Source organism: Chrysemys picta, chromosome 8 (assembly GCF_011386835.1).
Source record: "Chrysemys picta bellii isolate R12L10 chromosome 8, ASM1138683v2, whole genome shotgun sequence".
Classification (NCBI taxonomy): Eukaryota; Metazoa; Chordata; order Testudines; family Emydidae; genus Chrysemys; species Chrysemys picta.
Window position 1 is genome coordinate 43,003,692 of NC_088798.1, and position 24,823 is coordinate 43,028,514.

The 24,823-nt window shown below is 37.6% G+C and overlaps 2 protein-coding genes across 16 annotated transcripts in view; both read left to right on the forward strand.

Moving 5' to 3' along the window:
* The window catches only part of DDX59 (DEAD-box helicase 59), a 97,959-nt gene extending 86,580 nt beyond the window's left edge, over positions 1-11,379 (forward strand). For 5 of the 15 annotated variants that reach the window (XM_008164297.4, XM_008164298.4, XM_005304365.5 and 2 more), the window contains 6 exons: positions 2,758-2,925; positions 5,659-5,748; positions 6,400-6,651; positions 7,462-7,614; positions 8,598-8,726; positions 11,038-11,379. In XM_008164297.4, the coding sequence (XP_008162519.1) occupies positions 2,758-2,925; positions 5,659-5,748; positions 6,400-6,651; positions 7,462-7,614; positions 8,598-8,726; positions 11,038-11,301 (1,056 nt within the window). In that variant the 3' untranslated portion in view covers positions 11,302-11,379. The remainder of the gene's footprint in view (positions 1-2,757; positions 2,926-5,658; positions 5,749-6,399; positions 6,652-7,461; positions 7,615-8,597; positions 8,727-11,037) is intronic. The other 10 variants (XM_065554373.1, XM_042840674.2, XM_065554372.1 and 7 more) reach the window with 4 other exon arrangements.
* Positions 11,380-19,202: 7,823 nt separating this feature from the next.
* KIF14 (kinesin family member 14) overlaps positions 19,203-24,823 on the forward strand; it is a 99,029-nt gene continuing 93,408 nt past the window's right edge. Inside the window, exons 1-2 of the mRNA XM_005304371.5 lie at positions 19,203-19,519; positions 22,899-24,187. Coding sequence (XP_005304428.3) covers positions 23,031-24,187 — 1,157 coding nt within the window. The 5' untranslated portion in view covers positions 19,203-19,519; positions 22,899-23,030. The remainder of the gene's footprint in view (positions 19,520-22,898; positions 24,188-24,823) is intronic.

Here is a 24,823-nt window from a genome sequence, read left to right on the forward strand (position 1 = left end):
ACACACTAAATTCTTACCTAAGATTCCATCTGAATTCCACCTTCACCAATCCAGTCACCTAACTGTTTTTTTCCCAGTCTCGTAGCTCTCTGTTTTTATACCTTGGATGTTCAAAGGGCATTGGCTTTCTATTTAGATAGGACTAAGCAATTTTGAAAGTCACCTAGACACTTCATCTCCTCCATGGATAGATCCCAGGCGTCCACAATCTCTGCTTAGAGTTTATTGAGATGGATATTTGGATTTAATCATTACTTATTATGCTGCTGCAGGCGTTCATCTCTCCCCCCCTCCCAAGAGTGATAGCACATTCGACCAGATCACAAGCAACATCTACAGCATTACTTAAGAATGTGCCAGTATCTGAGATATGTAGGGTCACTATATGGGCCCCACTACAAACGTTTTTGAAACATTATGCTTTAATCGATGCCAGCAGATCTGATGAAGCACTTGATACTGCAGTACTATCTTCAGTTCTAGACTCAATTCCAAAGCTTCTTTTTCCCTCTAGGAATACTGCTCAGAAGCCATCTGAAGTGGAGTACCCATAGGGACATCACTTGACGAAGAAGAGGTTATTCACTTTGTGCCTTAACTGTGGTTCTTCGACTTGTGTCCCCCTATGGTTGCTCCACAATCCACCCTCTCTTTCCCTCTGCTTCAGGCTGTTCTCTATGGGACATCTGGGTGGAAAAGGAACTGAGGATGGTTCACCCGCACACTCCTATGTTGCTTTGGTGTCTGACCTGAGTAGGCATAGTGCATGCATTGTGCAAAAGGACACTACAAACTGAAAATTTCAGATGGAGGGTTTGAGAGGTGCATGTACACCTGAAGTGGAGAACCCATAGGGGTTCACATCTTGAAGAACTGCAGTTACTGCACAAAGTGAGTAACCTTTTCTGCTGCTGTTCAGAAGGGACAAGATGCTGAGAATCTGCACAGTAGGTTTGCACAGCTGTGGAAATTCTTTTTGTGGCTGCCAAGGGGCAGAATTGAGCCTGATAATTCAGTGACTGTACCAGTTAAGTGTTTTTTTTCCCCAGTTACTCCATAGAGAGGGGTAGCCCAGCACACACAATAACTACTGTAGCCCAGAGAGTAGTCCAGGCCATGGCATGGCTCCACGGCTGATCTGTCTGTCTTGCGGGGAAGGCAGGGAAGGGATGGATGATCCCTGTACTCTCTGTGTAGATAAAACCAGAAATGTTAACTAATTACATCTGAGCCCTGCTGCTCACTTATAATTCTGGGCTTCAGGGCTTGTCTACATGGCGTGTTAGTCCACACCAATGAGGGTATAGATTTAGTGTTGTGCACTGACTGGCCTGTGTGGATCCTGCTGGTGCTACAAGTTCCCTCGTGCATGTTAATGTAAAAACAGGAGTGTTTTTGAAATGGGACTACATTAGTACACACTAGGGAACTTTTAGTGCGTGCCAGCATGGTCCCGTTAATGCGCTATTCATTAGTGGGGACGTATGCACCATGTAGACAAAGCCCTATGATTGTAGTAGTGTTAACAGAGTATTTTTTTAACTTATTTATTGAATGTGTTGATATATACAGGCTTTTGGATTCTAGAATTAAGTAGGGCAATATAGTCTTCCAAGGATTTGTAAATCCACTCTTCTTCTTTATCTTTTTTTAAATGAGTAACAACCGTTTGAATAAACAATAGTCTATGAAAAGAGAAATCTATTTTCTTGGTAAATAAGTCCTTGTTATTGTAATGTTGGGGAAAACAAGCTAGATAAATATTATTTTCAGGCCTAGACAGTTGTGATCTTTCTAGTTTCACAGATGTATAGATGTATTATTTATACAGTAGACTAAATTAAATTACAGTTTCAGCATATTATAATGTATATACAAATTATGATCAAGTTAATTCTACTTCTTGGTTAATTCCCGGTTCAGTTCTCTTAATGCTGACAGGGGAATAATGACACATCTAAGAGAATTTTCTATTTTCCCGTTTTAAGGCTTAGCCTGCATCCTGTCTTTAGTATCCAGTTCAGTATTGAGAAAAGTAGTTAAAGGATTCTTTGATTCAGAAAACAGCTAGAAGTGATGCATTTGTTACCTGACAAAAATAAATAAAAGGCATTATAAATCACATAGGTGTCTGCCTGTTTTAGTATTTTCTTTATAAAAAGAAAATGCACTGAATTGCTTTGAAAATTTAGTGTCTGATTCTCATTGACACTAAAGGTCTACTCAGCAAAGAAAAACCCATGGCTGGCCCATGCCAGCCGACTCAGGCTTGTGGGGCTGTTTCATTGCTGTGTAGACTTCCAGGCTGGAGCCCGAGCTCTGGGACCTCCCCTTCCACATACACACTTTGCTCCAGCCCAAACCCAGAAGTCTACACAGCCATGAAACAACCCTGAAGCCTGAACCCCTCAAGCCTGACTTGGCTGGCATGGACCAGCCGGAGGTTATTCTTTGCTGAGTAGACATACCCTAAAGGCCCTTTACACTGCTCTGGCACGTAAAGGTGCTTTGAAGTTGGTATACATTACATTGCACTCACTGCCAGAGCAGCGTAAAGGGACCTAAATGTCAATTAGAATTATCTATCTTTCAGTTGAATATTAGAGTTGGCTTCATGATTTTAGTAGGCTGTTTACTAGCTAATTAGATCAAAATGACTGCACTACATAACTGTCACTATAGAAAGATTTATGTTAGGTTTTCACCTAAGAATGAAAATTCTATGGTGGAGAGAAGTATTTTTTTTTTCCTTTTTAGACTAAAACTCCATCTGCACTTATTCTGACACCAACGAGAGAGTTAGCAATTCAGATAGAGAGACAAGCTAAAGAGCTGATGATTGGTCTGCCAAACATGAGAACAGTTCTTCTTGTAGGAGGTTTACCACTGCCACCCCAACTTCATCGTCTGAAACAAACTGTTAAGGTAAGAAGTATTGTGTGAAAGAGAGTCCCTTGAAGAAAGATGTTTTTATGGTATGTGTAGAAAATAAAAAATGATGACTTACATACCCATTCAAGTCAAAGGTTTTTACATCATTACACAGGAGGGCCATATAAATCTAAGCCACAACCTTGTGTGGGCCAAACAGATTCTACATATTTTAATCAGATTTATAGTCACCTGTATTGATTTATATTTTAAGTTCAGGTGGTTTTGTATGTATTTAGATGGGTTGTTTCTATGTACAGTATTGTCTATTTAAAAACAAAGAAATCAGTGTATAAAAATGTATCAGAATTACAGAAAATGGTAAAAAAAAAAACAAAAAAAAACAGTAAAGAACACAAAACACTAATGAATCGACTGTTAGTATATTGTGTTGAAGCAGGCTGTGGGCCTTTTGAAATGCTCTGGTGGGCTGTAGGTTGGGCACCCTATCTCTACACAGTGAATCTAGACCCTTAGCAGTAAAGATTAGCTCCTGAATTTTTATAGTAACTCGGGCTGTCAATTAATCGCAGTTAACTCACACTATTAACTCAAAAAAATTAACTGCGATAAAAAAATTGCGATTAATCACACTGTTAAACAATAGAATACCAATTGAAATGTATTAAATATTTTTGGATGTTTTTCTACATTTTCAAATATATTGATTTCTATTACAACACAGAATACAAAGTGCACAGTGCTTACTTTATATTATTATTTTGATTACAAATATTTGCACTGTAAAATGATAAACAAAATCAATAGTATTTTTTCAATTCACCTCATACAAGTACTGTAGCGCAGTCTTTATTGTGAAAGTGTAATTTACAAATAGATTTTTTTTGTTAAATAACTGCACTCAAAAACAAAACAATGTAAAACTTTACACCCTACAAGTACACTCAGTCCTACTTCTTGTTTAGCCAATTGCTAAGACAAACAAGTTTGTTTACATTTACAGGAGATACTGCTGACTGCTTCTTATTTACAATGTCACCTGAAAGTGAGAGCAGGCATTCGCATGGCACTTTTGTAGCTGGCATTGCAAGGTATTTACATGCCAGATATGCTAAACAGTCATATGTCCCTTCATGCTTCAGCCACCATTCCAGAGGACATGCTTTCATGCTGATGATGCTCATTAAAACAATAATGCATTAATTACATTTGTGACTGAACTCCTTGGGGGAGAAGAGTATGTCTCCTTTTCTGTTTTACCCACATTCTGCCATATATTTCATGTCATAGCAGTCTCGGATGATGACCAAGCATGTTCGTTTTAAGAACACACTCGCAGCAGAGTTGACAAAACGCAAGGAAGGTACCAGTGATTTATAAGGATAGATATAGCACTCGACGCAAAGTTTAAGAATCTGAAGTGCCTTCCAAAATCTGAGAGGGACGAGGTGTGGAGAATGCTTTTAGATGTCTTAAAAGAGCAACACTCAGATGCAGAAACTACAGAACCCGAACTACCAAAAAAAGAAAATCAAACTTCTGTTGGTGGCATCTGACTCATGATGATGAAAATGAACATGCGTCGGTCCACTCTGCTTTGGATCGTTATCAAGCAGACCCCGTGATCAGCATGGATGCATGTCTTCTGGAATGGTGATTGAAGCATGAAGGGACATATGAATTTTTAGCACATCTGGCACGTAAATATCTTGCGATACCAGATACAACAGTGCTATGCGAACGCCTGTTCTCACTTTCAGGTGACATTGTAAGCAAGATGTGGGCAGCATTATCTCCTGAAAATTGTAACCAAACTTGTTTGTCTGAGTGTTTGGCTGAAGTAGGACTGAGTGGACTTGTAGGTTCTAAAGTTTTACATTAACTGCATTCAAAAATAAAACATTTTTTTGTACATAATTCTACATTTGTAAGTTCAACTTTCATTATAAAGAGATTGCACTACAGTACTTGTATTAGGTGAATTGAAATATATTTTTTATTTTTTACAGTGCAAATATTTGTAATAAAAATAAATATAAAGTGAGCACTGTATACTTAGTATTTTGTGTTGTAATTGAAATTAATATATTTGAAAATGTAGAAAACATCCAAAATATTTAAATAAATGGTATTCTGTTATTGTAACAGTGCGAGTAATTACGATTTAATTTTTTTAATCGCTTGACAGCCCTAGTAGTAATATAAATTTTTTTATGGATATGAAACATTTATATATATCCTTCTGAATTTTACATATAAAGAATAAGATTTCAAAATGATTTCTCGTCTTTATATTTTTGCTGCTTTCAAAGGGTACAATTTGCCACTTACTTAGGTGAGGAATTATAATTTACAACAGGAAACACATTAGTTCCTTGACTTTAGGATCTAGATTTTTCTGGCACGGAACACACTGCAGACATTCATAAATTCCAGGTATCTTCAGAGGGCTAATTTGTTCCACTTGTTTTCAGATACACATAACTTTGGAGAATCACGTACAGGAATTTCAAGTCTCTTTGCATCTGAGCTTGAATAATTTACACAAATATAGATAATTAGTACAAATGTGCTGTAACTGTAACTTACCCGTGATAGTCACCCACTGTTTTCTGTCTCTACTAAAAATAAAAAATGAAAGCTTGTCCTCCAATGCTTGCAAGTGCTAATGTCAAACATATTATTTTTCAAGGACTGAATATAGTTTTCATATATCTTTAACTCATATTAGCTTGCTTTTCTAATGTTTTGATTTTTTTCTGATAGGTTATAATAGCAACACCCGGAAGACTCTTAGATATTTTAAAACAAAGCTCTGTTCAGCTCCATGATATTAAAATTGTAGTCGTGGATGAAGTAAGTTCATATAAAGTTAAATACTGCAATTAGAAATGAGTGTTATCTAAATATAATGATAATGGCCACTGTTAGAGCTCTCATATTTCTGACTGTTAAATAACAAGTGGCTGCCTAATATAGGTTCTGCACTAGCAAAGCACTTATGCAAGTGCTTAACTTTAAGTTTGTGTGTAGTCCCACTGACTTCCTCGGAATTTTGCATATGCTTTAAAGTTAAGCACGTGATTAGGGCCATAGTGTCTAATAAATGGTTTAATTGGAGTCCCAGGTGAGGTGGTGGATCGTCAACTAAACAGACAATGTTCATTAAAATATAGTTTATACTTCTGAGGGTTAAAAAGTGAATGTAGTGTTATGCTTGAGTGGCTGTAGTCATCTGTCAGTTTACATGACTGATAGGAGCGCAAGCTCCGCCACAATGACCCACGAGTGTTAACAAAATAACAGTGTCTATTCCTCTTCATAGCTTTTCTTCTGACTGCCCAAATCAGAACTGATTTTAATGTGGTGACAATGTCGCCACACTAGTGTTGATTGTCAATTAAAGAATAGTGCATGATCGTCAGAGCTTTCCTGTGTCTTTTTGTATGCTATACTTAAAATTATTAGGAAAAAAACATACTGTCTTAAATTAATATTTTCATTTAGGCTGATACCATGTTAAAGATGGGCTTCCAGCAACAAGTGCTGGATATTTTGGAAAACACCTCCAGTGATCGTCAGACCATATTGGTTTCAGCCACAATACCAGTTGGCATTGAGCAGCTGGCAAATCAACTTCTGCAGAATCCTGTGAGAATAACCATTGGAGAAAAGAATCTGCCATGTTCCAATGTTCGCCAGATTATCTTGTGGGTAGAAGAACCATCTAAAAAGAAAAAACTCTTTGAAATATTAAATGTTAGTATAGTGTGTTATTTAGCAAATTATGTCTATGCTTGTAGTGAATAAAGTTTAATTAATTGAGTTTAATTTAGCTCTTGCCTATCTAGTTCAAATGTGTGTGAGGAAAGCAAGAGCAGTAATGGAAAGTCAGTTTATCTACCCCACCATGTTCAAGAATGTCTCCTTGGGGGTTCCCTAATAAAACAAAAAGACATGAGGGTACTTTGTCATTTAAAATGCCATTAAAAAGATTGATGAGTGGGCTAGATTATTCCTTTTGAACTAACTCTACTGAAACTTCCCCAAAAAATAATAAATAAAACACTCCCCTCCCTCCCCCTCTACCCCCCAAAAAAACTTAATCCTCACAATAATTCTAGGCTTATTTTATGAGCATTCTGAAGTAATCTTAGCTGCAGTTGTGTAAGAGATTGATATATGCATTTAAGTGAACCTCAGATCTATTTCACATTTTAAAAAGTCACCATTTTTGTATTTAAAACACAACTTCAAAAAGATTATTTTTGAAGTTGTGTCAAGGCAAACTAGGGACCTGATTTTACAAACCCATATGCATGTGTTTAATTTGACTCATGAGTAAAATTACACACGTGTGCAAGTATTTGCAGAATTAGGGCTTAAATCTTGTCCTTTTTTATTAGGAGTTTGGGAGGATTTTTTTTTTTTTAATAAATATGCTTGTTTCAATCTAATGTATAAAATCTACTGAAGAGAAAATGAGCAACTGTAAATTAACAGCTGTGGTTGACCAGCAATAAACTATGCTGATACAGTAGGTTTTACACAACTATTTTAATTTTACAGGATAAGAAACTCTTCAAACCTCCAGTGTTGGTATTTGTGGACTGCAAGCTAGGAGCAGATCTTCTGAGTGATGCTGTTCATAAAATCACAGGATTACAATGCATATCCATGCATTCTGATAAATCACAATCTGAAAGAACAAATATATTGCAGGTTTGTACTTACTAAAATAGAGATCTCCATGTCACTAAGAAACATTCCATCTTATTTTTAAAAAGATAATTTAGTTTTAATGAGTTAGTAAAGTAGGCATCTTGTCGTGGTCTATCACTTATATAAAAGCTTCTGACTAATGCAATTCCAGATGCCACTGGATTTAATGTTTGTTTTTTATTAAACTCCAGGCAGAATATTCCTTCTTTGGGGTGAAGGAAACGCATAATGATAGTACTTACATCTGTCTTGTATTACTGAGTTTTCACAGTGAATGCTAGAGTTTATGGAAAACTGAAATGAAAGCACAGATTGTATTTCTACTAATACTTCAAGAAAGCGGCTATTTTAAATACTCTAGATTACTTTATAGATTATTTATTTTAAATGAGAATTGACTTGAACATTAGTCTGTGACTGCTTTTGTGCCTTGCTAAATTGCTGTTTTTATCATTTTAAGCAGGACTTAGTGAATCACAAAATTTTATTTCTGTGTGTGCTACATAAATCAAGAGTACAGTAGGGCAGTGGTTCTCAAACTTGGGCCGCCGCTTGTTCAGGGAAAGCCCCTGGCGGGCCGAGCTGGTTTGTTGACCTGCCAATGGGGGCTGCAGGAAGGGAGGCCAGCACATCCCTCGGCCCGTGCCACTTCCTGCAGCCCCCATTGGCCTGGAGCAGCGAACCGCGGCCAGTGGGAGCTGCGATCGGCCGAATCTGCGGACGTGGCTGGTAAACAAACCGGCTTGGACCGCCAGGGGCTTTCCCTGAACAAGTGGCGGCCCAAGTTTGAGAACCACTGCAGTAGGGCACTATTTTTCTTCTTTTTTCAGCAGCAGAATAGACTGTTGTGCAAATTATGACACTGCCCTTTATTTGAACCAACTGTATCTTGCCCTTCTACAGCAGGTCTCAAAAAGGGAATTGCAAAGGAAAAAAGCATACATAGAAAGTAATTATAATTTATTTTGTTTCTGACCCCTCAGGGATTATTTCAGGAAAAATATGAAGTCGTAGTAAGCACTGGAGTCCTTGGGCGAGGGCTTGATCTTGTCAATGTCAAACTGGTAGTAAATTTTGATATGCCCTCAAGCATGGATGAATACGTACATCAGGTAAAGAGATATGTGTATCTTAAACACTACATGAGATATTTGCTAAAACGTTGGAAAAACAAAACAAGACCATGCATGATCTGAATTGAAAGATGCATGCATAGGGATGGACGTACCTCTGGAAAAGTTCCCTTTAGGAGGGGAGGAAGAAGGGAATCCTGAAGAATCTCTTCTCCATCCTATGCAAGAAACACCAAACCTTCAGTCTGAATTAATAGAGAAACGCTAAAAAATAATGCCTCTTTGCCAGTGGTGTTTGTATAGCTCTCCCTCTCCACCTCAGTGTGAAGGAGTATGTCTGTTCCTATACCTTTTTGAAGCATATATGTATATTAAACATCTCCTTTCATTTTTTGTTGGAAAAAGCTGAAATGTCAATGAAATAATGAATGGGAACTCCGCTTATCGATATAGCAATATTTGATGTTTTGCTTAGTTCCTACCTATTAGACTTCACTATTCTAAAGGAACAACTGAGAGCTAGTAGAGCATTCAGAGTACTGACTTGCCTATGACAGTACTATATATTAGGGCTGTCAATTAATTGCAGTTAATTCATGTGATTAACTCAAAAAAATTAATCGTGATTAATCAAACTGTTCAAAAATATTGAAGTTGGTATTTTGTTTGTTTTTCTACATTTTCAAATATATCTATTTCAGTTACAACGCAGAATACAAAGTGTACAGTGCTCACTTTATATTATCTTTATTACAAATATTTGCATTGCAAAAATTATAAAATTTTTCAATTCACCTCATACAAGGACTGTAGTGCAATCTCTTTATCATGAATGTGCAAATTACAAATGTAGGTGTTTTTGTTACTTAACTACTCAAAAACAAAACAATGTAAAACTTTAGAGTCTACAAGTCCACTCAGTCCTACTTCTTGTTCAACCAATTGCTAAGAGAAATGTTTGTTTACATTTATGGGAAATAATGCTGCCCACTTCTTAATTACAGTGTCACCTGAAAGTGAGACCAGGCATTCACATGGCACTGTTGTAGCTGGTGTCGCAAGATATTTATGTGCCAGATGCGTTAAAGATTCATATCCCTCTTCATGCTTCGACCATCTTTCCAGAGGACATGCTTCCACGCTGATGATGCTCATTAAAAAAATAATGCATTAATTAAATTTGTGACTGAACGCCTTGTGGCAGAATTGTATGTTTTCTGCTGTTTTACCCGCATTCTGCCATATATTTCATGTTATAGCAGTCTCGGATGATGACCCAGTACATGTTGTTTGTTTTAAGAACGCTTTCCCTGCAAACTTGACAAAATACAAAGATACCAATGTGAAATTTCTAAAGATAGCTACAGCACTCGACCCAAGATTTAAGAATCTGAAATGCCTTCCAAAATCTGAGAGGGATGAGGTGTGGAGCATGCTTTCAGAAGTCTTAAAAGAGCAACACTCTGATGTGGAAACTACAGAACCCAAACCACCAACAAAATCAAACTTCTGCTGGTGGCATCTGACTCGCAATGATGAAAATGAATACGCGTTGATCTACACTGCTTTGGATGGTTATCAAGCAGAACCTGTCATCAGCATGGAGGCATGTCCCCTGGAATGGTGGTTGAAGCATGAAAGGACATACAAATCTTTAGTGCCTCTGGCATGTAAATACCTTGCGACACTAGCTACAACAGTGCCATGCAAATGCATGTTCTCACTTTCAGGTGAAATTGTAATCAAGAAGTTGGGAGCATTATCTTCTACAAATGTAAACAAACATGTTTGTCTGAGCAATTGGCTGAACAAGTAGGACTGATTGGACTTCTAGGCTCTAAAGTTTTACATTGTTTTATTTTTGAATGCAGGGTTTTTTGTACATAATTCTACATTTGTAAATTCAACTTTCATCATAGAAATTGCACAACAGTATTTGTATTAAATGAATTTAAAAATACTATTTCTTTTGTTTTTTACAGTGCAAATATTTGTAATCAAAAATAAAGTGAGCACTCTGCACTTTGTATTCTGTGTTGTAATTGAAATCAATATATTTGAAAATGTAGAAAATGTCCAAAAATATTTAAATAAATAGTATTCTGTTTAACAGTGAAATTAATCGTGTGATTAATCGTGATTAAATTTTTTAATCACTTGACAGCCCTACTATATATCCAGTTTCAAATAAGAACACCCAATATACAGTATTGCTGCAGCAAAAAATAGATTTTTAAACAATCGCACAATGGAGTTTAAGCAGGCTTCTTTTATTTTGAAGGCTTCTTTTATTTTGAAGGGGGAGAGATTACTAATGCTAATTTAAAATAAACTTTGTTTTCATTTGCAGGTTGGAAGAGCAGGGAGGCTGGGTCACAGTGGAACTGCAATTACTTTTATCAATAACAACAGCAAGAAGCTTTTTTGGGATGTTGTAAAGAGAGTAAAACCAACAGGCACGATTCTTCCTCCACAGTTGCTAAACTCCCCTTATCTTCATGACCAAAAGAGAAAAGAACAACAGAAAGTTAAACAATCACAGAATAGTCTTGTAACAGGTGATAATCTTATGGACATTATTAGAAAACATGACAAAAGTAATTCTCAGAAGTGATTAATGGTATTATTTATAAATGTGTAAATATAATGAAAGCACTGTATTTCAGTAATAATTAAACATGAATTTATATCATTGGTATAAGATCTGTCAGTTATTTTTGAAAACGTGTAAGCTTTTTTTCTGGAGAAATCCTGAGTCTGATTTTCATCTCCATCCCCAAATAGTGCGGATCTAAAAGGACATTCTAAATCTAAAAATTGCACTTCATTCTAAAAGTACAGTAACATCTAAAAGCATTTTTTCAGTTTGTTTACTTTGTGTGGGTGACATCTTCTATATAGTTATTTTCACTGTTCCCATTAAATATATAGTCTTCTTTCCTTGTTATTTCTGTAGGGCTTTTGCATCGCAGTGGAAAGAGGAATATTTTTAAAACAGGAAAAGTTGATTATAAAACTAAAAAAATTGGCATGGACATGTTTACTATCTGCAAATATTTTTAACTCTTGTTAAATGAACCATGTTTTAAGTTAAGAATCTCCCTTTATTCCTCAAATCAATATAATTGTCCTCAATACTAGGCACCCACACGGTTTTCATTTATGTGTCACAATGAATTATTAAAAATTATTGCTTTCTTTTTGCCATCTCATGTCTGAAACAGTAAAAAATCCTGCTCCAGTACTCTACACATAAACAAGATTTATTCCCTGCTGTCATTTGGGCTAGCAAGGACTGTGGTTTCTTCAACTTCATAGTAGAGAAATGAGGAAAATTAGATCTAGTAATTAAAACATGAAATTGTGATCTCATTCTGTTAATGGGAACATGATTGGGCTGCTAGGGTGGAATGTTATACTATTAAAAAAAAAAATAGGGCTGTCGATTTACCGCAGTTAACTGACATGATTAACTCAAAAAAACTAATCGCGATTAATCGCAGTTTTAATTGCACTGTTAAACAATAAAATACCAATTGACATTTATTTAATATTTTGGATGTTTTTCTACATTTTAATATATATTGTATTCTGTGTTGTAATTGAAATCAAAGTGTATATTTTTTATTACAAATATTTGCACTGCAAAAATGATAAAAGAAATGGTAGTTTTCAATTCACCTCATACAAGTACTATAGTGCAATCTCTGTCGTGAAAGTGCAATTTAAACAAATGTAGATTTTTTTTGTTTTTGTTTTTGAGTACAGATATGTAACAATGTAAAACTTCAGAGCCTACAAGTCCACTCAGTCCTACTTCTTGTTCAACCAATTGCTAAGACAAATAAGTTTGTTTACATTTACAGGAGATAATGCTGCCCTCTTCTTATTAACAATGTCACCAGAAAGTAAGAACAGGCATTTGCATGGTACTTTTGTAGCTGGCATTGCAATGTATTTACATGCCAGATATGGTAAACATTCGTATGCCTCTTCATGCTTCGGCCACCATTCCAGAGGACATGCTTCCATGCTGATGACACTCGTTAAAAAAATGCGTTAATTAAATCTGTGACTGAACTCCCTGGGGGAGAATTGTATGTACCCTGCTGTTTTACCCACATTCTGCCATATATTTCATGTTATAGTAGTCTCTGATGATGACCCAGCACATGTTAATTTTAAGAACACTTTCACTGCTGATCTGACAAAATGCAAAGAAAGTACCAATGCGGGATTTCTACAGATAGCTATGGCACTCAACCCAAGTTTTAAGAATCTGAAGTGCCTTCCGAAATCTGAGAGGGACGGGGTGTGCAGCATGCTTTCAGGTGTCTTAAAAGAGCAATACTCAGATGCGGAAACTACAGAACTTGAACCACCAAAAAAGAAAATCAACCTTCTGCTGGTGGCATCTGACTCAGAGGATGAAAATGAAGATGCATTGGTCCACACTGCTTTGGATTGTTATCCAGCAGAACCTGTCATCAGCACGGACATTTGTCCCCTGAAATGGTGGTTGAAGCATGTAGGGACATATGAATCTTTGGCGCATCTGGCACGTAAATATCTTGCGACGCCAGCTACAACAGTGCTATGAGAATGCCTGTTCTCACTTTCAGGTGACATTGTAAACAAGAAGTGGGCAGCATTATCTCCTGCAAATGTAAACAAACTTGTTTGTCTGCGCGATTGGCTGAACAAGAAGTAGGACTGAGTGGACTTGTAGGTTCTAGAGTTTTACATTTTTATTTTTGAATGCATTTTTTTTGTACATAATTCTACACTTGTAAGTTCAACGTTCATGATAAAGAGATTGCACTACAGTACTTAGGTGAATTGAAAAATACTTTTTTTTTACAGTGCAAATATTTGTAATCAAAAATATATAAATTGAGCAGTGTACACTTTGTATTCTGTTTTGTACTTGAAGTCAATATATTTGGAAATGAAGAAAACATTGAAAATATTTAAATAAATGGTATTCTATTATTGTTTAACAGTGTGATTAATCGTGATTAATTTTTTTAAATGCTTGAAAGCCCACACACACACACACACACACACACACACACACACACACACACACACACCAGAATCAGATAGATCATGCAAGGAAGCAGTTTCCAAATGCTCTCAATCTCAACAGGATTGAATCTGGTGCTCTAGGCTCTGATCCTGCATACTCTTAAAGAAATGCTTACATTTAAGCACAGTATTCTCATTGGCCAAATCCTTAATTTGTTTAAATTTTTGTAGATGTATTAAAGCAATGGAGTTTGACAGTTTACACCAGCTGGGGATGTTGACTTAAAGAGCACTACATATGTACTTAAAATTTAGCATGTGCATAACTGTTTGACGGCTTGGGGTCCCATATGCTAAAACTATTTCTAGACATTCTATCAATAAAGCCTTTTAATTCCCTTCACTAAAAACCCTATCAATTTAACATTTTAAATTTATGTTGTGTATATTGCCGAAGCCCTGCAGTGTCTTTTAAAAACTAAGCTCATTACAGAATAAAGTACCATCTTCCCATCATTAATGAAATTTCAGGAGAGAAGAGTCCATTTTTATCCATCCTATTTTATAAAAACACAACTCTTATCCAACTCAGGCATTTTTTCTGAGTGAGTCAGACAACAGAATGAATGTTGAATTAGAAATGGAAAATTGAAGTCTTATGTAAACTTGTATTGGCATGTGGATGGGTGTGGAATTATACAGTACATGAAAACAGAGGTTTATGGAAATAATGCCTTTTTCCTCTACAAAGACAACACATTTGCTCCATAGGCAGATCTTTATTTAGAAGCTGCATTCCTACTAAAATAACCCACTGGTAGAAAAGTAAAATGTAAGTTGTTTTGTGTTTTTATATATAATATATATATTATTGGTTTGCAAGTGTTATGCAGACAAAACTGCACATGATCATTTCAGGGGGTAAGACAAAGATGCCACATTTATTATGGTAAAACAATTTGATTTATGACTAATACCTACACCCACACACCCATCAGTTGTTCTGCAGCTGCTGTATAGTTACCAGTCCTAAACACAGCTTGAGTCCATGGCTTGATGTTGCAGCTTGGGTTCGTAGCTTGTGGTGGCTAACGGGCCAGGAAAGCCGGGCACAAGGAAGGCCTGGGTCTCAAAAGATGGGCTTTTTCAGACCTATCCTGGAAACAAATTTAGATATAGCCTTCCCTCCAGGCCACTGCAATTCAAATCTAAGATCTGTTAGCAGAAAGTGCTCCCACTGATCTTAATTGAGATGATAAAGAGGGAGAGAGTGATCTCAGAAATTACCAGCAGCTACATTATATAGTGCTTTATTGAGAACACAGCACCTTAAATTGCAGCTGGAGACTAACTGGAAGCCATGTTCCATGTCCATCTTAACACAGCTATCTAAAACTTCTGGATGGTCTTCAAGGAAATCCCAGACAATAATCCAATATGGAATTCAGAAAGGCATGGATTCCTTTTTATGTGGTATGCAAAAAAACAGAGGAACATGTCTTCCTCACTCCTGTATCCTCTGAAATACTGTAAAGAACCTTTTCTTAGTGGACCTCTAAAACAGGAGTTACAGAGCAGCATAATGGAGGTAAGGGGTTATTGTCCACATGTTTCACCAGCTGGCCATCTTGACCTGCTATAGATGTTGCTCCTAAGCACTGCTTCTGTGTTATTTATTCCTACTCATATATCAGTAGTTCTCTAATTTATAGTATGACTCGCTTCTTAACATAAGTTGTCTTGCGGACAGTCTCCCATTCATAACATAACATCCCTGTGGCAACAAGAGCATCATTAGGAAATAATCATTTATCTCTCTTTAGTGCATTAAATGTTTTGTCCTTTTTGAAGAAAGTTGTCATTCTCTGTTTCTACTCTATTTCATCTCCCCCACTAATCCATTCCATTCGTCCCATCTCAAAACAAAAACAGCTGTTATATGATCACCAGTGGTCCATGGACCACAATTTAGGAAATTCAGAAACGGGGCCCTCTTCAGGTTAACAGCCAGAATACCAATACATTACACTGGTCTACAATTTTTGAGAAGTCGTCTGCTTCAGAGATAAAATGTGCTATTTATTATGTATTTTGATGTGCTGAATTCAAATATGACAATTAAAACAACTGATTAGCTACTGTTTCTAAGATATTTAAGTTTTTACATTTTATGTCTATGTATATTGTGTAGATAGTAGAGTTTTAATGATAAATTGTAAACCTAGATCTTTTCATGTGTTTATGGTTGCTTTACATGATATTTCACCTGTCCTGTTTATGTAACACTTTAAAAATCAGCAAAAGGGTTATATAAATAAATTTTATTATGAAACAAAAGGCAAAAAACTATTATGTACATAGTTTAGTCCTATTCAGTGTCTACTCAGCGCTTCTTGGCTTTTCTCTTGTATTCATTAAATGGAGCATCTCTTGTCACTGTCCAGCAATAGTCTGCAAGCATTGATGGGCTCCATTTGCCCTGATAGCGTTTCTCCATTGTTGCAATGTCCTGGTGAAATTGCTCGTCGCTCACTGCTCCGCAGTTCGGTGGAAAAAAATCTAGATGAGAGTGCAAAAAATGTCTCTTTAGTGACATGTTGCAACCCAGGCTTTTGTATGCCTTGAGGAGGTTTTCCACCAACAACCTGTAGTTGTCTGCCTTGTTGTTTCCAAGAAAATTTATTGCCACTAACTGGAAGGCTTTCCATGCCATCTTTTCCTTGCCACGCAGTGCATGGTCAAATGAATCATCTCGAAGAAGTTCACGAAGCTGAGGACCAACAAAGACACCTTCCTTTATCTTAGATTCACTTAACCTTGGAAATTTTCCATGGAGGTACTTGAAAGCTGCTTGTGTTTTGTCAATGGCCTTGACAAAGTTCTTCATCAGACCCAGCTTGATGTGTAAGGGTGGTAACAAAATCTTCCTTGATTCAACAAGTGGTGGATGCTGAACACTTTTCCCCCCAGGCTCCAATGACTGTCGGAGGGGCCAATCTTTCTTGATGTAGTGGGAATCTCTTGCATGACTATCCTATTCGCAGAGAAAACTTTCCTGGATGTTCTCATGTAGACAAGATCTTTGTGAATGTGCATATGCATGTAATGGAAATGACACAGCACTCTCTGCACTTAGCAGAATTTACCCTTCCAAGTTTGAATGCTATATTTACATTTTAAATTATTTTCCATTTAATCAGTGCCAAATGCTAATATTTATGCTAAAATATTGTATTTAATATTTCATCCTGATTTGTACTATGTTCCAGATACTGCTGGCATTCCTTTGTTAACATAATTTGATTAAGATGAGGAAAACAGTCATGTCTTGTTTTACTTTGCTGCTGCTTCTGAACTGTATCTTTCCTTTTGTCTCCCTCTGCTGGAATATTTTTACCTTTGTTCATATTTTAGTTTGGCTGATGCACAATATTTCTGAATACCAGCTGTTTTGTTTTACCTGTCCTGTAACAGAGCTGAATGCTTTAAGACCCGCTGGAAAACTACTGAGAACATATACGATTATGAGACCGATGGATATTCTGATTACCTAAACAGCTAACAGTATTTTTCCAGTAAAGAACATGGGGTGGGGTACTGTACTTGCATGTAGCATGTGTAGAACACAGCTTTACTATCCTGTTTTTAGGATTATTTTCTGTGGAAAATTTTTGTGAAAATAATTGATAATTTTGCTCAATATAAAGCAATAACTAAATTTAAAAAAACCCCTGGATTATAACGTTTTCTTAATGTAGAGAAAGAGCAGAGTAGTGGAAGGGTTATTAATCTTAACTGAGATAAATGATATGATTTGTTTTGTCCCCCAATTGTTGGCCAGACATCAGATCAGACAAACACAATTAGACAAGCGCCGTACCCAATCTGGTGGCTTATCCTAAAGCCACGTATTAAACGAAGATCATTGTGGTCTGAAGGAAGCAGCTCTATTTATCTGAGCCAAAAGAAATCTTTGGACGATTGATTCAGTTTGAGCTGAACTAGGTTTGCCTCAGCTGGAAGTTGCCTCTTCATCTCTTATGGGAAGTAACTGATATATGACAGGTATCAGAGGGGTAGCCGTGTTAGTCTGAATCTGTAAAAAGCAACAGAGGGTCCTGTGGCATCTTTGAGACTAACAGAAGTATTGGGAGCATAAGCTTTCGTGGGTAAGAACCTCACTTCTTCAGATGGAAGACATCTTGCATCTGAAGAAGTGAGGTTCTTACCCACGAAAGCTTATGCTCCCAATACTTCTGTTAGTCTCAAAGGTACCACAGGACCCTCTGTTGCTTGATATATGACAATGACTTTATATTGTCAAAATGATTTCACTGGAGCTCTCTGAAGAAAATGTTATGTAGTCCATCAAACCTGGCAAAGACTCTCAGTTTGAATTGTATGGCATTTAAGAAAAGGGAATTTGCAAACAGTAATAGGATTATTGATTAACTGATCAATAGGATTATTTCCCAGATATGGGAAAGAGCAAAAACACACCACTGAGTTCACTTGGAAGGGAAGGATAGAATCTTTCAACAGAGAAGGTATCAGTTAAATTGGTACACTATATACTATATTAAATGTTAAGGCTACGACATTAACTCAGAAAGTCCTTCCTTTTGTGGATGAATATCTTATCCATAATTTCAATGTATATATTTAATTATTTTGTTTTTTTAGAAGTATAAGATTCAAATCTGACCACTTTTTATCTTATAGGTAGTGCAAAATCTTAGTAATGTTTATGATATTTTTCTTAAAATCAGCTGGAAGGTAGCAGAAGTAATCTTTGACCACTCAGAAATGATCTATTGCCTAAAAAAATAACAAGGAGTCCAGTGGCACCTGAAAGACTAACAGATTTATTTGGGCATAAGTTTTTGTGGGTAAAAAAACTCACTTCTTCTGATGTATTGCCTCACCCTTTGTACATGCTCTGAATGCTCTTGGCCACTGGTTTTAAGGTCTCAGCCATTTGCAATTTTTTTACACACATGGCTTTATGAATCACAGTGGTGCAACAGCACAGGCATTCAGTGGCTAGTTATAAATGAAGTATCAACTATCTTAATCAGCAACTCAACCTAGCAACTAGTAACTGATTTCGTATAGGCTTTGTAGCACAGTGAGGTCCTAAGGACAGATCTGAAAGAGAAGGCTCTGGCCTTAGGGGGCCAGCTCAGAGAGGGTATTTAATGTGTACAGGGCAGCATGGAAGAAGGTGCCAACGTTTTGTGAGTAGCTGAAAATGGTGCTGCGCAGGGTAGATGGGAGAGGTGATAAGAGCCAAGTAAGGCAAGGACACGTTCAGGAGGGGAACCTTCTCCCAGCTTCCACATGGCTCGTTGGAAAAAAAAGTGAGAACAAATATTCAAAGCAAATTCTTAGCAGTTGCTCGAGGGTGCCCTGCCTCTCTTGCGTAAACCTTGCAGGATGCGAAGGAGGGTTTCACCTGCATTCCCTCGGGAGGCCAGTTGCTTCCGCGCGCGAGGTCATTTTATCACGATGGTCTCCCCTTGGGAAGAGAAGGAAATTCGGGCAGGGGCATTCCCTGGGGACAGGCTTTGGCGCGCTCGGAAACCTGCCTCACTGGGGCCGGCAATAATCTCCCCGCTTCTCAGACGGGAGGATAAGCGACCAGGCCGCTGCTGCAGGAAAGACTGTTCCCCAGACACTCCTAGGGCCCGCCCCGGCTGTGCTGCGTATGACGCGACCAGCGCTGTAGCCAATCGTGGGCGGCGCGGCGCATTCGAACAGGGCACTGGAGAGCGGCGGGCGCTGGTGCGTTTGCCTGGGGGCAGGTAAGTGAGGCTGCTGCGCGGAGCCCGGGGGCGGGCTAGTTCCCCAGTAGAAATGCCCTGTTCTCGTTCTCCCTCCCCCCGCATTAGCCCCTCGAGATGGGGTACCCCAGGGGCTGTTCGTCCTCCCTCCACCCTCCCAAGCCGGGGCCCTTCTCCGGTGATGAGGGGGCTACGAGGGTGATAGTGGAATAGACTCCCCCTGTTGATCCGGGAAAGTACGGTCATTCGTGCCTGCTTTTAATGCCTCGGGGCCCTCCTAACTGCCCCTGACACACCCGGCCAGGTGCAGGGCAACGGCCTCGAGGTCCTAGTGGGGCCCTCCTTTGTCAAGCCCGCGCTCAGTGCACAGGACACCCCGTTAGCCCCCTGCAGCCGCAGCATCTACAAGTAGCTGGGGTCAGCCCTGAGCTGTTGCCTTGGGACTGCCCTTCTAGGGAGCTCTGCCTTCTAAAAGAGGGCTCCAAACGGACCCACGTGAGATCTCGCCGTGCCTCTCAATACAGCTGGCTAATGGGTTACCCTACCTGGAAAAAACAGAAATGCAAGAAAGTTGTTTTTCTATGGGTGAGAAGCTGTTGACTCTATTGAGACAGCTGTGAGGGGAGAAAGGGGTTGTTGCCTTGCCTTCCCAAGCTAAGTGCACTCAGCCAACAGAGTATTACATCTGTTGCCAGTATTGGGATCTTTATTTTGTTAAAATTATATTTGGGGAAATATGGTAGTTTTGACATGTCCTGGCCAAACGTATCTTGACAAAATGAGTACTAATACTGGGGATAGTTCATAGACTTGCACCACTGCATTTGTGCAGGGTTGGGGATGTAGTTGCATTTGGGGTATAAAAGTAAAAGTTTGTGACTTTAAAAAAAATTGTAACAAATTATCTGACAGGCTTTTTCTGAAGAGAATGGATTTGGTGGGTATAGTAATAGCTCATTGATCTCTTTAAGCTTTAACCTAATTTTGAACACTTGGATTTTATATCTAAACAAATAGTTAAGTTATAAATGTATATTTTCTTTATTACTTAACTTTCAAAAATTCATAAAATGAAAGCAGCTATAAATTGAGAGATTCATCTTGCTGCAGAAGTAATATTCCTTAAGTAGTTACATTATCTTTCTTGTTCCTATATAGTTGTAATTTGTATCTTAAATCTTAAGCATTTTTAAAGCCAAATCAAAATGAGATAAGGATAATTTAGAGACCATAGTAGTAAATGACCCAAAAGCATGTAACATAAATCATTGCTCAAAGGGAACACTCCTGAATCTCTTTGTTGTGCAAACTCCAAATAATGTAGAAGTAGTTTCTTACATCAAGCTGATGGCTGGCTAATAGGTTTTGTTTTGGCATTTTACTCTTTTTCCAGCATTTGAGCTATATAAACTCTGCCCTGTAATTATGAAAAGTGCAGAACTGGAGAGAGAAATTAACTGTAGGAAGAAAATTAAGGTTTTTCTCACTATCAAATCCAAAAACAAAAAACATAGTTAAAAATGGATAGACTTTAAACTTCTTTTAGTCTAAACTAACACATGGCTCCCTGTTGTCATGTCAACCTTAGGCACTCTCTGTATGCAGCCCATCCATCTCAAAGATATATTAGCAATATATTTAGATACCCTTTGGCCTGTGTTGCTATGTAAAATGTCTGCAATTTTCAAAGGGACCTAAGGGAGTTAGGCATCCAGCTCATATTGACTTTTAATGGCAGTTGGGCACCTAAGATTGTTGGGCCTTTTTGAAATTCCAGGTAATACATCTGGATGATCGAAGGCACTGTATACTCATATCACACCTAAAATGTTGCATAGTCGGGAGTGATACACATCTGAGTGTGTCTGATCTGTCAAATCTATGTGGGAACTTCTATCATGGACCCCAACACTATAGTGCTTGAGTGCCTCCTGAGTCTTAAAAAATAGAAAGCACAAGAAATGTGTGCATCCTAGGAGAAATAGCTTGATTAGTTGAAGGTGTTTTTTTTTTCTTCTCTGTTGTGTATGTGTGTGGGACATAGGGAGGGGGAAATAAACTATATAGATGAGTTCTGCATTTGATTCTGAACATAGTGTAGTTACTAGTGATTCTTAATTTTTCTGGTTGTGAATTTCAGTCTAGGTATAGTTCCTGTAAAAGATCTGCTTCCTACATTCACAGGCTTCCTCCTTTTGATTGATACTTTCATGGTTCCAGTGGAATTTAGATGTGGGAAATCATCATGATAGCGGGAGAGACAGTTTCTTAGGGAGCTAGAGGTAATTCCATGGAGGACTTTGAATATCAGGAGAAGAGCCCTTGAATTGGATTTTCTTCAACTGGGAACTGGTGTAGAGAGTAGAGCAATGGGGTGACATGCCCATGGTGACCAATGTTACTAAGTTGGACTACTGCATTTTGTACCATCTGGAGCTTCTTTGGGATCTGTGCTTAATTTTTAGAATACATCTACACTACTGTTAGAGGTGTGATTGTAGCTCATGTAGTCGTACCCACAGTAGCTTTAATTTAGCTAACATGGCTAAGAACAGCTGTGAAGAAGTGTGCCATGGGCTTCGTAAGAAGTGGTACCCTGGGTACCTACTTATGTTCCTAGCCTGCACTGAAGCCTGCATCACTGCATCTTCCCTGCTATTTTTAGTGAACTAGCTAGTAGCTCTCATCCTTTCCAGACAACTGTACCACTTTCAGGCATCTGATTTGTTACACCTCACTTAAAACCTACTTGCTTACAAAATCAGACCTAAAAATACGAAGTGTCATAGCACACGATTACTGAAAAATTGCTTACTTTCTCCTTTTTACCATATAATTATAAAATAAATAATTTGGAATATAAATATTATACTTACATTTCAGTGTATAGTATATAGAGCAGTAGAAACAAGTCATTGTATGAAAGTTTAGTTTGTACCGACTTTGCTAGTGGTTTTTTGTAGTGTGTTGTAAAACTATGCAAATATCTAGATGAGTTGATGTAACCCTTGGAAGACCTCTGTATACCCCCAGGGGTACATGTACCCCTGGCTGAGAACCACTGAGCTAGATTAAAGCTGATACAGGAATGCCTACGTGAGCTTCAAATCATAACTCCGACTGCAGTGTAGACATTCTCTTAGACATGAATTGCAAAAATCACAATTGGTCATGAATGTGTGATTCACTGTGGCCAAACCTGCATCCAATAGGGTGAGGTGCAATGTTGTGGCCAGTAGCATTTTAATCAAATCTGTGTTTTGTGTGTGAGGTAGAAGGGGGATATCATTTACTTTAAACATCAGACTGAATATATTACCCAAGACAGGACTTAAATACATTGTAGTAAAAATAACTTGCATTCTTCAGGATAAAAATGAATGTTTGCTTTACTTTACAGATTCCATGTAAAAGCTGGATGGTGGCTCACTCGATTGTAGAGAAGATAAAATTAAAAAATCAAGTTAATCTCGCAGGAGAAGCTTGGGTTGTATATTTTAAATCCTAAAATTAAAACGTGCTTGAAGCCAAAATGCCCATATACACAGTTCCTACTAGAAACCACACTGGTGTGCTTGGTGTTTCTTCTTTCCAAAAAAATCCTCCACAAAATACCTTTCCTAAAAGCAACAGGTTTGGACAGCAGCTTAAATCACAGGTACCAGAAAATGAAAAAGATAATTCACTGTCTCTTTCTCTGACTAAGACCAAAGAAATAAATAGGACCTATGTGATTTCTGCCTGTAAAAATGCAGGTGATACTTCAGTTACGTTTAAACCCGAAGGTAGGTTAACTCTCCAGAGAAGAACTGGAGCAAGCAAAAATATCCCTTCTATTGATAAACAGTTGGAGGAGAACACAGCACAGGACATTGAAAATACCCAAACAGATGGAAGACTGATCCTGAAGCGACGTTTGGGGACTAGATCAATAGAGAAACATAAAACAAATAAGAACAGTGAACCTGGGATAGAAAATAGTGATTCTGTTGTTGCACAGACAAACAACAACAATGTATTTCCACCAGGCATTAGTACTAATAAAACCCATTACATTAAATCTAGTACTCAGTTAGTTGAAGGTCAGATGAATGAAAAGAGATGCTCTGATCTGAAAAATAAAGATTCCCTTGCTAATCTTAATGGTTCAAGTGGAAATGGGAATAGTAAATGTTTGAAATATAGGACAACTATTGCTGATGCCAAAATTCAAAATGACATTCCTAGATCAGCACATTTAATAGCAACAAAACTTGTTAACAGGACCCCAGGGATAAAGCTGAATGAAAAAGATAATTTTAATGAACTGACTGGAAAGGAAAGGATACAAAATTCAGTTGCTAAATATGGCAGTTTGGAAAGACAAAGAACACCTAGGAAAGGTGGTACAACAGAAGGAATAAAGGCTACACCAATGCGTGGCACTCTTCAGGATGCCAAAAGTCCAGCTACGTCTACTCTTAAGAACAGGACACCTTGTCTTCAAGTTATACAGAAAAAGAACACCAGTGCATCCAACTCTTTATCCATAAGTAGAAGTGCCAGGGCAGAAGGGAGTCAAATATTTATGCCACCTGCTGCACTTAAAGTAGAAACTGTAGCTCAGAACATTTGCACAGAGGAAAATCCTCTCAAAGTAGAAAACAGTAAAGTGACTGTGGCTGTGCGAGTAAGGCCCTTCAGTGACAGGTTAGTAATCAACTGTTTTCAGAGATTGATTTAAACAGATTAAAATATTTTCTACAGTATATGTTCAATAGAATCGTTATTATCTTGGTAGAAGCAATGTAATATAATTTTAAATTTGTTAGTAATGTTTAATTGCTAATGTTTCCTGGATCATTTCAGTTGGTCATCTAGGCAAAGAGTTACAGTGCATGTTTAGAAAGGATGTAGCAAGTATTTTATTTGACCATATTAAAAATCTTCAGCTTTATTTTAAAGTCAACCTTTCATTTTGGTGTAGGTCTATTTTATACACTGAGCTGAATTAAATGTATGGTATCATAAACATTTTATACATATCAAGTAGGCAGCATGGTCTTTCTATTAAAGATGTTCATTCTCTTGACATATAATGTATGTGAAAAGATCTGATTTCTTTCGAAATAAAGAAAAAAGCTTTAAGAAGCACGTTGATGTAGTTAAGGCTAGGATGGGAAACCACTGGTAGAAAATGTTATAGGTCACTGCTCCGTGTAAAAGACTTAGGTTTATTTTTTTCTGCAAAATTAAGCTGTTCTTTATTAGATGATGATGTTCTACATAAATGTAAAACACCTTGGCTCTTAAGAAAATAATTGATCACAAAATGTGATTGAGTTG